The sequence below is a fragment of the Sus scrofa genome, chromosome 2 (genome assembly GCF_000003025.6).
Source record: "Sus scrofa isolate TJ Tabasco breed Duroc chromosome 2, Sscrofa11.1, whole genome shotgun sequence".
Classification (NCBI taxonomy): domain Eukaryota; kingdom Metazoa; phylum Chordata; class Mammalia; order Artiodactyla; family Suidae; genus Sus; species Sus scrofa.
The window spans coordinates 51,709,942-51,725,668 of NC_010444.4; the positions used below are offsets into that span (position 1 = coordinate 51,709,942).

The 15,727-nt window shown below is 42.5% G+C and overlaps 1 protein-coding gene across 1 annotated transcript; it reads left to right on the plus strand.

The window, feature by feature from the left end:
* On the plus strand, positions 1-1,011 carry LOC110259305 (histone H3.1; the record flags this gene model as incomplete). Its single annotated transcript, XM_021083384.1, is given in 4 exon segments — positions 1-171; positions 173-214; positions 216-353; positions 355-1,011. Coding segments are annotated over 4 exon segments (420 nt in total), but the record flags the coding sequence as incomplete, so codon positions are not given.

Sequence of the window (15,727 nt, forward strand, 5' to 3'; positions counted from 1 at the left end):
AGGGCCTTGGCCCACACAAAGCAGATGGCGCACAAGTGCACCGGCGGCAAGGCACCACGAAAGCAGCTGACTACCAAAGTAGCTCGAAAGGGTGCTCCAGCTACAGGTGGTGTAAAGAAGCCACACAGATTTCGGCCTGATACTGTAGCCTTGCACGAGATCCGTCTGTACCAGACAGAAGTCTACAGAGCTTTTGGTTCACAAGCTGCTGTTCCCAGCGGCTGGTACGTGAGATTGCACAGGATTTCAAGGCGGATCTGAGTTTCCAGAGTTCGGCTGTGATGGCACTGCGGGAAGCATGCGAGGCATATCTGGTGGGTTTTTTTGAAGATGCCAGCCTGTGTGCTATTCATTGCCAAGCGTGTCACTATTACGCCTAAAGATGTCCAGCTGGCTCGGCGTATTCGTGGGGAGCGTGTCTAGATTCTCAGCACACAGCCGCTGCTCTTACCCCAAAGACTCTTCAGAGCCACTACTTCTTCACAAAGTGCACTGTACACAAAACATTTAGGTTGCCCCTTATCTCCAGCCTACCAGAAACCTAACTGTGTTGCGTGGTAACACGGCCTTTGAGACTTAACTATGTCAAGTCGCTGCGTAGCCCCTAGTCTTAATGTTTGAAGAGGGTATGTTGCCTTGGAAGTGAGCATCCGTGGCAACAGCTGATCAATGCGCTTAGCAAAAAGTTTCTCAACCCATAAGACTGTCTGAACTTGCTGGAAAACTCTATGAGAGCAGTCACTCATACTCCCCAAAGCAGAGCTGTGTGTAAACAACCTGAGCATGGTTTTCAGGAAGAGTGTAAGGACTTGTTCCTCCATTGGTGATGGTTGGAAGCTTTTATTAGTTGAGGTTTTAACTTGATAAAAATCTAAACACTGCCAGGTTGCCGAAAGGGGATAAAATCTGTTCCCTCCTGTCCCTGTTTGGTCTTCACTTTGGGGATGCTTAACAGCTGAGTGAAGGAAACATGTATGTAGAAGCAGTTACTATGCAGTGTGTTTTGGTGGTAGCACAATGTTTTTGCTTTTGTCTTTTTTTTTTTTTTTTAAGGGCCAAACCTGCAGCATATGGAGGTTCCCAGGCTAGGGGTTGAATCGGAGCTGTGGATGCTGGCCTACACCACAGCCACAGCAAAGTGAGATCCAAGCCTTGTCTGCTACCTACATCACAGCTCATGGCAACGCCAGATCCTTAACCCACTGAGCAAGGCAAGGGATCGAACCTGCATCCTCATGGATGCTAGTCAGATTCATTTCCACTGAGCCACAATGGGAACTCCATAGCACAATGTTGTCAATATGCAAGGGTGGATTTTTTTTATTAGAGCCCAGTTTGTTAGCCAGCACACTTAAGATTCAAAATCTTCATCAATTAAAGTAGTGCACACAGAACTGTTTAGAAGGTTGAAAATAGTATCTTTTAAATTTTAGGTTATATATAAGTTAATGGGTGACAAGTCCTTGAAGGGCCATCTAAAAAGTCAAGAATGTCCAGGGACAGCTATGTTCTGGCCTAATGTCACTAGACTCCTTTTAAGTAAGTCTAAATCTGTACTTTGTGCCTTTTCTTTGCTTTATGAAGTCTTTATCTTGCAAGGAATGAACTCTTGAATTCACTTGACATATCTAAAGAAAACACCTGGTGACGTGAAAGTAAAGATTTCCTGCAGTGAAACAGGCAACATTTAGAACTGAAGCTTTCCCAAGATATCCAGACCAGGCCTGTTGGAAATTTGTCACCAAGCCTTTGGTGACATACTGCAGATTATCTCCCATGTCTATGATCTTGGTAGCATATGTGTTGGGTTCACCCAAAGAGGAATGCATAAGGCCAAGTCAATAAAGCAAGAGAGATTTATTAAGGCACCCATAAATGGCAGATGGGCTTAGCTGAAGGTAGCATTAGTCCCGACTGTGAAGAGAAGTTAGTCTTATAAGGGGTCATGGTGGGAATTTGTGGCAAGGACAATGAAAGAAAGGTAACACAATTTGGGGAAGGAGTGGGGGGAGGGGTCAAGTCCCATGACCAAGTGATTGTGGCAGGGAAAATTATAAGGGAAAGGAAAAATTACACAATGTGAGAATATGGTTGTGGTCTCAGCCTCACGACCAGATATGTGCAACAACAGGAATTAATGTATAGGAGGCAGTTAATCTTTATAGGTGGTTAATCTTTATATGCAGTTATTTCCCATAGACAGTTGCCTTTTGCTGTTCAATTCTCGAGGCCACATTCCAGGCTTCATCCATTCTCCTGAGAACCTATTGATATGGAGTTTAGATTAAAAGTTCCTGAGAGGTCTCCCTGCTCTCCATCCCTGTTACTCAAATATGACCTTAATAGGTTTCAGTCTATTCACTCTCTTTCTGATGTGAGAATATACACCTAGGAAGAGTACTTCCTGATACTGAGACAAAAGTCACTGAAACTAGAAAACCTGACTCATGATCAGCAATGCTTTCAGAGAAAGATCTTGATCAAAAAGGAGTAAGGTAAAAAATTAACAGAAACGTCAATTAAATATTTAGGAAAACAGAATGGGGAGCTTTCATGCCCTGAGATGACAGCAGAGACTCCGGGGGAAAAGAAAGACTCCTTTTGCAACAAGGGCTCAGGCAATGAAAATACATGGACTTTTTTTTTTGTTTGTTTGTTTTTCAAACTATAGCCCTTCCAACTTCCTTTCCCTCTCTATAAAAGCATTGTCTTTCCTTTGCCTCTGGGAGACTTGCACATGGCTTACCATGGTTGCAGACCCAGAACTAAAATTCTCTACCAATCTGGAATAAACTCATTTTTGCTGGAGAAAACTAGTTTATTTGTTTCAGGTCAGCAAGTAAAAATGAGGTCACTATGGTGAGTCCTAATATCATATCACTAGCATGCTTATAAGAAGAGGAGATTATGACACACAGAAGGCCAGGTGACACACAGGGAGAAAACAGCTGTAATGTTATGATTTACAATTAGAAATAAATATTTGTTCTTCCTCCCCTTTCCTGGTACAGAGATCCTAAAACCTTTGGAATCTCTTAAGTGATTAGAGTGATGATGGTGTCTTTTGTTACTCATAACAAACCCCTTTCAATCACAGCAGAGTTTAATGTTTTTTCTTTTCTTTTCTTTTTTTTTTTTTTTTTTTTTTTGCTTTTAGGGCCACTCCCCTGGCATATGGAGGTTCCCAGGCTAGGAGTTTAATCAGAGCTACAGCTCCCCAGCCTATGCTACAACCACAGCAACGCGGGATCTGAGCCGTGTCTATGAACTACACCACAGCTCATGGCAATGCCAGATCCTTAACCCACCGAGCGATGCCAGGAATCAAACCTGCAACTTCATGGTTCCTAGTCAGATTCATTTCCACTCCTCAGAGTTTATGTTAATGAGTTTATGTTATGTGATTTTGGAAAGGACAAGGGGAGCTTGGTTGCACAGAGGAAACAACCCTGTGATTAGACTTGCATTCCTACCTCCAGGAAAGACAGTAACTGGAGGTTGAGTTCAGTCACCTTAGTCAATGAATCAATCTGCCTAATAAAACTTCCATGATAATCAATCCCTATAGTACAATTAGACAGTTTCCAGGTTGGTTAACAAGATTTCATACATGTGCAAAGGGGAGGGGGACCACAACTCCATGGGAACAGAAGATCCTGAGTTCAGGGACCTAACTCTACATATCTCTTTATGTGGCTGTTGATTTATATCCACACCTTTTATCATATCTTTTATAATAAACCTATAATCTAGTGAGTAAACTTGGGGTTTCCTGAGTTCTATGAGCAACTCTAACAAATTAATTGAATCCAAGGAGGGCTCATGGGAATTTCTGATCTGTAGCCAGTTGGTCAGAAGCACAGGAGACAACTTAGACTTTCACTTGGCATCTGAAGGGGAGGAGTCTTTAGGACTGAGCCCTTAACTGGTTGTGGGGAGTGGGGGAGGTCTGATAAGGAGACCTCCTTAGGAGGAGATAAGGAGTTTTACCTTACTCCTTTTTGATCAAGATCTTTCTCCAGGTGGATAGCATCAGAACTGAGTTGAATTGTAGGACATTAGTTGGTGTGGAGGATTGCTTGATAGTTTGGGAACCACCACCTCCAACACACACACACACACACACACACACATACCCATACACACACACATTTAGTATTCAGAAGTACCAGAAGTGAACTAGAAAATTGAGAGTAAAGGAAACCATACAGTAGTGTGTTTTTCCATAGCAACCACCATCTACACACAAAGGAGGGATTCTTCAGGAGAAACTGGGGCTGTTACACTTTTATTTCAGACTTGCAGCCCCCAAGACAGGGAGACAATGAATGTCCGTTGTTTGAGCTGCACTGTGTGTAGTATTTGTTACCCAGCTTGAGGTGGCTAGCAAATTATAATTAAAATTAGCATTAGTATTAGTTATTTCTCTCCATCCTATCCAGTGGTGGGGCTTTGACTTTGGGAACAAAAGGTATTTTCTTTACTCTTGCTATAGTGGATAAAGCTCAAAAGCATGAGACTCTGGAGTTGTTGGTCAAAGCATTTATTGTCATGTGGAAAAAATCAGAATGGATCAGTAGGCACTGAAATACCAGAGATGGGAGACGACGGACAGAGAAGGCTGGTACTAGGAACTATGCTCTTCTTGTTTCCAGGGGCCTATTTGGTGAAAGCCCTAATAGTCTTTAACAAACATGCCATACTTTTAAACCAGTTTAAATTGGGGTTTATTATTTGCAACCAAGAGTCCTAAGAAATATAACACTGTCCTTATTGTGACATATGGTAATATATGGTGACTGGACTGATTTCCTCTAATGATTCACAACTACAAAAGATAAAGGACTTAAAATGCATTCTAACTTTAGTACAGTGAGCTCTGGTGGCCAGTGCCTAGAGGACCCCCCAAAAGAAAGGGTAGTGGTGGTGCCAGTATTCCACTCTGCATTTGGAGAAATATAATAAAAAAACAAAATTAAAGTAAAAAAAGAAAAACAATTTTATTATTCAGTAAGCACAAAACAAGAACATGATGTGCATCACAGGCAACCTGCAAAGAGATTGCAAAGACAGAAATAAATCTCACTCTTTCACAGGGCTGAGTGGATGCAACCCATCCAACAGTTGCAGGAAGAAATCTTCTCAGAGCTTTTCTTATATAACCAAAAGTAAAATCTTCTGAGAAATTAGGACTATCTTCTCTGGGAGAGTTTTATGGCCATGAAGAAAATGGATAGTTAGCATCAAGGTAAGTATAAAACAATTACTAAACACTTTTCTACCACATATTACCTACTCACCATCTCACCACTTAACACCTTTTGGTAAAATGGTATCTAAACTTCTGAGACTGGAGTTCCCATTGTGGCTCAGCGGTAATGAACCCGACTAGTATCCATGAGGATGAGGGTTGAAGATCAATCATTGAGCTGTGGTGTAGGTCACATATGTGGTTTGGATCTGATGTTGCTGTGGCTGTGGGGCAGGCTGGAGGTGGCAGCTCTGATTCATCCCCTAGCCTGGGAACTTCCGTATGCCTTGGGTGCAGCCCTAAAAAGCAAAAAAAAAAAAAGTTCCCATTGTGGCGCAGTGGTTAACGAATCCGACTAGGAACCATGAGGTTACGGGTTTGGTCCCTGCCCTTGCTCAGTGGGTTAAGAATCTGGCATTGCCGTGAGCTGTGGTGCAGGTTGCAGACGCGGCTTGGATCACGCGTTGCTGTGGCTCTGGTGTAGGCCGGTGGCTACGGCTCCGATTATAGCCCTAGCCTGGGAACCTCCATATGCCGCAGGAGCGGCCCAAGAAATAGCAAAAAAAAAAGACAAAAAAAAAAAAAATAACCTTCTGAGACTAACCATTTCTTGGATTTTTACTTCTTTTCTGTGAGTCCCCCAAACATGTCAAAAATACTAACACCAATAAAATGTGTATGCCTTTTTTTCCTGTTCATCTGACTGGTCCTGTTAATTTGCAGGCCACATACACAGAATCTAAGAGGATAGAGGAAAAACTTTTTCCTCCCCTAAAATTACATTTCAGAGATGGCTTCCTGGTCCCTGGGAAAATACTCCTAAGATGTGAGACTGGCAAGTTTAGCCACTGAAAAGATTTACATACATTTCAAAAGGATAGAGGAAGAATTTATGAAAGAAAAGGGAGAAGGAAGGAAGTGTTCCCTTAATGTCAAAAGGGTTAATAAGCCTCTTATTTTTAATTTGTATTTTCCCTTATACATAGGTCTCTGCCTTTCAACCTCACACCAGTGTGATGTGGGATATTCAAGAAGTAGCTGTAAAAATGCTGCCTCAATCCCAGATATTCATTATTAATGCCCTATTTGGATGTCCCAGGTTATTGGGCTGAGAAATATATCACCTTCATGGTAAACTGGAAACAATCTTATTAGCTTCAAAAGGGGAAACTATGAAGATGTTAAGAGAGGAAGAGAAGAGAGAGCTCCTCCTATATTTGCCATTTCTTAGTTGCCTTCAGCTCAAAACCATCAATGTACCAAAGTAGCATATTTTTGGGTAGCATGTCCTGATCCCTTTCAGCCTCTTGGGAATTTTTCTGCAGGGTGTCCTTCCTCAGGAGGCCAGTTCATGGCCTCTTCCAGCTGGAATATTGCCAATTTCCAGAATGGAGGTCAACAGCTTTCAAAGCCAGTTATTCCAGACAATGCCAGTAGGTCACTGGCTTAACAAATTTCTCAATTATTTAGAGCCATTGGGCCCTGAGCCACAGGGCTCTTTAGTGAAGGCTTGCAGCATCTGTTTGGGCCTCAGATACCTTAGGAAGTGGCAGCAGCCCAGTGGACCTCCCAGACCAAGCAGACTGAGAACATGGAGATTTGCCTGGACTTCCCATTGGATTTGTGGGCTCATTGCAACAGCAGAGGGGCTGTGCAGGGTCTCCTAGGAAAAAGACAGCATGATGATAGAAGAACCTTTAGTCAATGATGGTCCAGAGTTGTTTTTATTAGACATAGGAGATTTTCCTGTCTAAACAGGATCTGTTGCTACTCATTTCTGGAGACCCTTCTTCACAACCAAAATCCACTGTGCCTCTTGGTCCAGTTTGTACTCTTTCTACCTAGGAAGTGATGAACATGAGACAGGGCTCCTTATTCCAGTCTAGTTTTTATCTGTACTCCGTTTTAAGGACAGGGCAGGTATGCCATCAGAGAGAGTCCTTGGGTGGGGTCCATCAGATAGGCAGCTAGCATGTCCTCATAAGGAGGGGGAACTTGCAGGCAGTGACCCATTGGAAAAATTCTGTTTTGCATGAAATTCCAGTTCCCAGCTTCCTGGGCCCAGCTCCTGTGGAGAGGGCAGGGGAGTTGCCCATAAGGTTCTATAAGGGGAGATGCTGTTTAAAGTATAAACTTGTAACCAGTAGATAAAAAGTTCTAGAGGTCTAAAGCACAGCACAGCAATTATGGTCAAATTCTGTATTATAAAGTTGCTAAAGGACTACTTAAGTGTTCCTTCCACATATAAGAAAGAATAAAATGTGATAAAAGTGTTAAGGTAACGCTATGGTGGTAATCATGTTGCAATATATAAATATATCAAATTAAGTCATTGTACACCTTACACTTATGCATTGCTATATGTCAATAAAAATAAATTTAGGGAGTTCCCATTGTGGTGCATTAGAAACAAATTCGACTAGTATCCATGAGGATATGGGTTCGATCCCTGGCCTTGTTCAGTGGGTTGGGGATCCAGCATTGCCATGAGCTTTGGTGTAGTTCACAAACTCAGCTCTGATCCCATGTTGCTGTGGCTGTGGCATAGGCCAGCAGCGGCAGCTCCAATTCAACTCCTAACCTGGGAACTTCCATATGCTGCAGTGTGGCCCTGTAATGCAAAATAAATAAACAAACAAATAAATAAATATAAAAGAAGGTTCTTTGGAGTCTCTTTGGAGTAAAAAGGAAGCAACAGCTCTTTGCACTGGGCAGCATGTCACTCCAGAGGAGAAGAACCTCACATTTTGGCCGCAAACATGGTTAGTGGTGTAAATCATGCTGGTTTTCTGCAGCTTTAAGGCACAAGTGTTGTGAAGATGCCATGGGGGATAACCAGTCTGTGAGAACTCAAAAAGACAAGCTGGCTCAGTGACTACAGATGACAGTGAGGGGAATGTTGGTTTTTAAGTAACTTCACGGTGTTAGTCTGTTAGACATAAAACAAGGAAAAGAAGGAACACCTGAAAAAGCAGACATTGGCCTTTTGTTTAAACATGTACCCGTGTTGGCTTTATTCAAGTAAAGAGTACAGTAATTTCAAGTGATACTTACTTGTAAAAGTAGAAATAAGACATGTTTCAGAATTTACATTGCTGTTGTTCCTTAAATATTTATTTTTCAGAAAGGCAACTGAGAAAATGGTATATAATTTTAGAATTCTAAAAGGTTTACAGGAAATTTGAGTCTTCTTCAATTGGGGTTTCCTCAGCTCCTACTTGTATTTCTTATCTATACTTCAATAGGTACATATTCAATAATCTAATTATTATCTTTATCTAAATGATGGCATATTGTGCTACAACTTGCCTTTTGTGAAATCTAACAATTTATTAGGACATGTAAGAACTACCTGATTCTTAACATCTTAAGCAGGGCAGAAGTTTCCCATTTGTAAAGAAAATTTCCGTTTGTAAAGATGCCCCCCCCACCAGAAAGAGAGGGACTCATCAAGAGATGGGACTGAGATGAATCTGCATAAACAATAGTTTTCTATCACTAGTTCCCATACATTTCCTTATTTACCTTCCCACAATTCCCACCTCTACCCCAGAACTCCAGACCCCCTTTCCTTTATCTAGTCACTTTTCCACAATTTATTGTCCTTTGTTAAGATGGCATGATGGCCCCAGACTCTGGCCATCAATTTGTGTTTTCAGTGATTTTCTGGGAAGCTCACATACTCATAAAAAACATAAGATAAAATGTGTATGCTTTTTCTTCTATTACAATGATATCTGGTCTAGTTCTTCTTCCCCCAACTTTGGTGTATATGTGTAACCTTGACCTGCCTTGAGCAAGAATCCCGTTAGGTCAGTGCTGCCAATCACCTGATGGTTCCCTAAAATTCATATATTGAAATGTAATCCACAAGGTGCTGGTATGAAGAAGTGGGGCCTTTTGAAGGCAAATAGTTCAAGAGGGTGGAGACCTCATGAATGGGATTACTGACCTTATAAAAGATCCCAGAGAGCTCCCATTTGGGGACACAGTGAGAATGTACAGTCCATGAAACATGAGATAGGTTCTCATCAGACACTAAATCTGATGGCATCTTGATCTTGGACTTCCACGCTCCAGAATTGTGGGAAATAACTGTCTGTTGTTTATAAGCCATTCATCTATGACATCCTATTGTAGCCGACTGGATTGACTAAGAATAACAAGTTAAGCAACAAGAATCCCCCTGGTGGATGGAATTTTCACATACTGAGTTATGGAGGAGTCATTCTGGCTTATACATGATTTAACTTGAATTTTATGCTAATTTTATGTTTGTGGCTTATCAAACGTACATTGTACATCTGCTTCAATCATTAAAGAGTATATTGACCAGAAGTAAAGGAAGTCTAATTAAAAGATAAAGACAAAATGCCTCTCTTCCTGAGACAACAGTGCTAGTACTCCTTGAATGCTAAAATGCCCTTCCTAGGCACCAAGGACATACTGACTCACTGTGAAGGTGCTGATCTTTTTTTTTTTCCCAAGCCTTGAATGAAGTTACCTCTGACTTGTTTGATGTTCTTTGTTCTGACAAGATGTAAAACTCTGCTGAAAAATATGCTTCCCCAGAACACTTTCTCAGAGTTATTTGAAAGGCTGTCTCCCAGGATATAGCCCTCAGTTTGACTGAAATAAAACTCTTTTTTTTTTATTCCTGTTATAGATTGTTTCTTGATTATTTCTATCAATGTCCCCCCTTCTTGCTGATGTTTCTTCTTAGTAATTTTCCATTCACTGACACCCTCTCTCCACTCACAGGCCACAACTCCCAGCTGTCTTTGCTGTATTCAGAGTTGAGGTCAATTTTATACTGAAGTCTCTTTCCCCTCTTGCAATAGAACAGAAGGAAATCTGTCTTTACCGCCTTTAACTTGTGTCTAGCTCTGTCTTTGACAATGACCTCTGAAATGGATTTGAATACATCATTCAAAATACAACTATTTCATGCCAGTTCTCAGCCTGTTAATAGTAATGCTATTGGTTAGAAATGCCTGGGGGCACTCACCTGAGCCCTGTGAGCTTCGTATACATCATCCCTTTCCATGTCATGTTACAACCAAATCAACCCTTGTGGTTCTTACGATTTTGCAAGATGTTCTTCATCAATAGCCATTAGGAAACTTTAAAGAAAAAAAAAAGAATTTGTTATTTTAATTACAGTTCCTGGAGCATAGAAGTCATGCTAGGGGGCACACAGCAAGGTCTCTGGTGTAGGGGGCAATGAATGGCCTAGTGGCCTTGTTCTGCTTTTATTGGAGTCAAGGATAGGGGGTTAGGTTTTTATTATCTCACTTTTGTGTGTGTAAATGTACAATGTAAGAGTAAGAATTTAGTTGCAGAAAGAGAAAAAGGAAAGAAAAGAGAAAACAAACATAAAAACAAAAACCAAGCAGCCCAAATGGCCAGTTAACTAAACAACCAGGATCTCTAAAACAAAGAAGCCTCTTGGAGAGGGGTTTTGGGAATACTTAAGTCTTGGCTCTTTATCTAGTCATGTGGCTGGCAGTATTTATTTGAGATAGCCTTCAGAATGTCACTTTTAAGTGGATGCCTCAGCAATAAAACTTTAAGTCAGGCACTTGCACTACAAAAAGAAAAGGTAACTGTCAGGTTTTACACCACAATCCTACTTGCCATAGGATAATTTTGAACTGAAATCTACCGAGATAAAGTAGACACAGGATGAGCTTCCTGCCCTCTATATGCCTAAAAGCAGGGCATATAAATCCCACTAGTGTAGGTGTCCCCCCCAACAATCCGTGTATCAGAAAAGAGAAAATAACCCTGACCACCTAAGAGGGAGACAACAGAGATGAGCCGGCATAAGCAAAACTTGCCAAATAACCCCTACCTATCATTAATTTTCTCATATATTTACCTTCCCACAATTCACCACACCAAGAAGCCCAAGTTCCCTTTTTGTCATTGTTGTTGTTACTTCACAATTTATCACCCTTTGTAAAAGGTGACACAAGCCCCTCAGTGCCTTTCTCTGGGTTCTCCAGCTATTTTCTTTGAAGCCCCCATGCACATAAATTTTTTAAAAATTAACATCAGGAAAAATGTGTATGCTTTTCTTGTTATTCTGTCTTTTATCAGATTAGTTCATATTCCCCAGGTACATAATCTAAGAGGGTAAAGGAAAATATTTTTCCCCCTCTACACCTCAGAAGAATAAATGCTACAAACACATACAAATTACTATTCTAAAGTTTATTTATATTTCTTTTTATGCTTAGTTTTATAGATTTTGAAAGAAGATTGTTCAATTTAAATTTTTTGTTTCTGGCCCTCTAAGAGTGGCAAATATGGATGGAAACAAAAACTCAAAATAAAATGATTCAATTTTTACAGAAGTAACTAGGTAGAAAAAAGAGCTAGAAATTCAGTTGTGCACCCATGTCATCAGGCATGAGTTGAGGTGAGGATCTGAAGGCCACAGGCTCAGCACCAAGTACTCCTTAGCCTTACCACCTGGGTTTCCATCCAACTTCTTCTGGGGTACACAGCCTTCCTCTACTATCTACAGGCACCGCAGCCTGAGCTGATTCTGTGCAGCTGCCCCACCAGGTTGAGCTCCCCACCTCGCCAGGCAGGGTGGAGGGAACCACCCAGGACAGTTTGAGATGAGCAGAAGACCATTCCCCATCATGTGGTCTCAAAGTGTTCCTCTTGTAACTAAGCAGGACACTAGGAGGCCTTCCCAGAGTGGACCCCTACTTGTGTCTGCCACCTGCCTTTTTATCTATAGAAGAACTTTAGTAAAAGGATGAATTTAATCAGAAAAGTGAGAAAATACAGAGGAAAAGGAAAACAGTCGAGCAAGACAGAATAATAGTTTAGCCATTCGACTAAGTCAAGGACTTTTAGTTAGTTCTTCTTCAAAGACTATAGGAAATAGTCTAAACCATGTCCTTGGAGCTGTTTTACAGGTACTGAAACCTCCACCAGGTAGAAGAAGCCAACTGTATGTTGCCCACAAGCACATAGACCCCAGACTGGATGGGACCAGAAGGTTGATGACACTAACTCCCAGTTACCTCACCACCCACCAATCAGGAAAATGTCCATGAACTGATTACACCCTGCTCCTCAAACACTATAAGACTCCTCACTATCCCCTCCAAGGGGGGCACAGTCCTTGAGGCACTAGCCTGATGTGTTCCCCTCTTTGCCTGGCAATTAAAGCTACTTTTTCTGTTTCCTCCAACTCTGTCTCTGCATTTCATTTAGCATCAGTGTACAGAGGCAGTTGATATTTTAACAACATTCTGGAAACTGCCACAGTGATAAGATGAGCTTTCCCAGGGTCAGACAAGCTCCCTGCAGCTTCAAATGGACAGACCATATATAAAAAGAGAACTCTGACCCACAGCTTGCAGCAGCCATGTCTCAATTTGCTCAGATTGCTGTAACGAAATATCATAGACAGTGTGGCTTATAAACAACAGAACTTTATTTCTCATAGTTCTAGAAAATGGACGTCTCAGATCAAGGCACCAACAGATCTGGTATCTGGTGAGGGCCTGCTTCCTGGTTTACAGATAGCCATCTTCTTGCTGTGTCCTCACCTGGTAGGAGGGGCAAAGGAGCTCTGTGGAGTCTCCTTGGTAAGGGCACCAATCCCATTCATGAAGGCTCCACCTCCAACCTAATCACCTCCTAAAGGCCCCACTTCCCAGGGGTTAGGTTTCAACATAACAGAATTTTTTTTTCTCATTTCTATGTTTGTTTTGTCTTTATTATTATTATTATTTTTTAGAGCCGCACCCACGTCATATGGAGGTTCCCAGGCTAGGGATCTAATCAGAACTGTAGCCACCGTCCTATGCCAGAGCCACAACAACAGCAACTTGGGATCTGAGCTGTGTCTGCGACCTACACCACAGCTCAAGGCAACGCCGGATCCTTAACCCACTGAGCAAGGCCAGGGATCAAAGCTGAAACCTCATGGTCCCTAGTCAGATTCGCTATCCACTGAGCCACGATGGGAACTCCCATGTTTTTTTTTTTTTAAGTTTTATTAAAGTATAGTTAATTTACAAGGCCGTGATAATTTCTGTTGTATAACAAAGTGACCCAGTCATCAATATACACATATCCACCTTCTCTCATTCTTTTCCCACATAGATTATCACAGAATACCGGGTAGAGTTCTGTGCTATACAGCAGGTCCCCATTGGCCAATCATTGCATATATGTCAGTATGCATATGTCAATCCTAAACCCCTATTCCATTCCTCTCACCCTCCCCCAACTGTCCCCTATGGTAACCATAAGTTTTCATAGTCTGTGAGTCCATTTCTATTCTGCAAATAAGTTCATTTGTATTCTTTTTTTTTTAGATTCCACAAATAGGTGGTATCACATGATGTTTGTCTTTCATTGCCTGACTAACTTCATTTAGTATGATAGTTTCTAGGTTGCTGCAAATGGCATTATTTCCTTCTTTTTATGGCTGAGTATAACCCATTATGGTAACCCATATGTACCACTTCTTTATCCATCCCTCTGTTGATGGACATTTAGGTTGCTTCCACGTCTTGGCTATTGTAAATAGTGCTGCAATGATCATTGGGGTGCATGTATCTTTTCCCATTAAGGTTTTCTCCAGATAGACACCCTCATCCTTTTCTATGGCTAAGTGGATACAACCTATTACTCTTCCCAACATCTGCTGCACACTGATGTTGGGAAAATATAGTGTACAACAAAATTTGCTTCCAACTCAGAAAACCTCTCCACAAAGAGAGAAGAGACAGAGAACAATTTTATTATTGAATGAGTGTTCAACTAGAATGTGATGCTGACCACAAGCAACAGTTAAAGGGATTGCAAAGATGGAAGGGAACCTCATCCTTTTCTATGGCTAAGTGGATACAACCTATTACTTTCATGTCTTCATGATAAAGTTGCTAATTTTCTCCTATGATTATGACTAGAGGTGATTTGAAGTCAGATGGCAAGTTAGGTCCATCTCCTCTCTGGACTCTGGAAAATGAGAGGAGAGGCTCCCAGGTCCTTGAATTGTTCCTGACAGTGAGATGGACCAGAGGCTTATTTAACCACTAAAAAGATTTAAACTTTTGAAAAGGACAGATAGAGAAATGTTTTTAAAATCCTGTGGTTCTATTTTCTAAATTGAAAGAAACCCTCAGCCCAGAATCACCTTACATGCAGAGGAGGCTCAGGAGCTTCAAGGGGGTTCGAATTAGCAACAAATATTCCCTTATTCAACAACCTTTCTGACCCCCACGCCCATTCACTGCCCAGGCACACACACATTCACATTCACTGCAACATGAACCACCATGCTCAATCCTAGAGACTTCACAAGAAATATACTTAAACCATGCACTCGCGGGGGCGGGGGATGGGGGTGCGGGAGGGAGGGGAGGAGGGGTTGCTGGAGACCTGGGGCCCTTTATTTTCCCCAAAGAGATGCCCGACCCCTGCCGCCTATTCTGTCCTCACGTCGCCTCCCAACATGGAGTCCATCCCCTGCCTCCCCACATGCCTTCGCCCCCTCCACGAATGACAAGGCTCCCATCCCCCATTCCCTTCCCCGCTTAGCTACCAAAACCCTCTGCTCTCCCCACTTTCCTCCACTCCCAACCCTCTAGCGAAGTTGGACCTCCGTGTGGCTCCTTGCCCATCAGGAGGATCTCAGGCTGCTAACAATCTCCCACCAAGAAAACCTCCTGCCCCAACTCTGATAAGAGACTCCAACCCCCACCCCCTGGGCCCCCAGGCTGCTGCTGACGCCATAAAGCCCTGCAGCCCTGGCGCCTTGGCGCCAGGCCGGGATGGTCTCCAGCGCGCAAACGCAAGCTTTCCTGGGCCTCGTTTGCAGGCATGGATGGGGGCACTTGGGGAGTTGCCGCATGCACCCCTTTGCCTCCTGTGAGTACAGCCCTTGAAGGGACAGGCAGGTGGTCACTCTGTGGGTGCTGAGGCTCAAGTTGGGACTTCATGCACCTCTTGTCCTTGTAGACTGTCCTTCCCAGCTTTGAAGGTGGTTATAAATTGGAACCTGAGGAGCCAACTATTTTGGCCCTGCGTTTATAGAGGAATATTCCAGGTCAAAGGGAGAACCATGCACCGTTACTGACCCAGAACCCTTGGATGGCTTCCTGCAGAACCTAAGCCAGATCCCCACCCCACCAGACTGCCCCACTCTGATCCACCTTCTGTTGGGTGAGTAGCAGTTGAGCCTAAATAAGGGCAGCTGAGAGCAGAGGGAGAGACTGACCCCAAAGGCTCTTCACAGAGATAGCTCCAAAGTGAACCAATGTTAGGAGCTCAGGAATCTGTGAAATCCAGCAGAAAATCCAGCAGAAAATGGAACCTGGACCACGGTGCTTGTAATTCAGAAATGATATTCAAATCCAATCTTTAACTCTGGCCCCAATGACCACCCTGTGAAGTGTGCCAAGGAAGACTTGGATCGCCATTGCCTGAGGCCATGGGTAT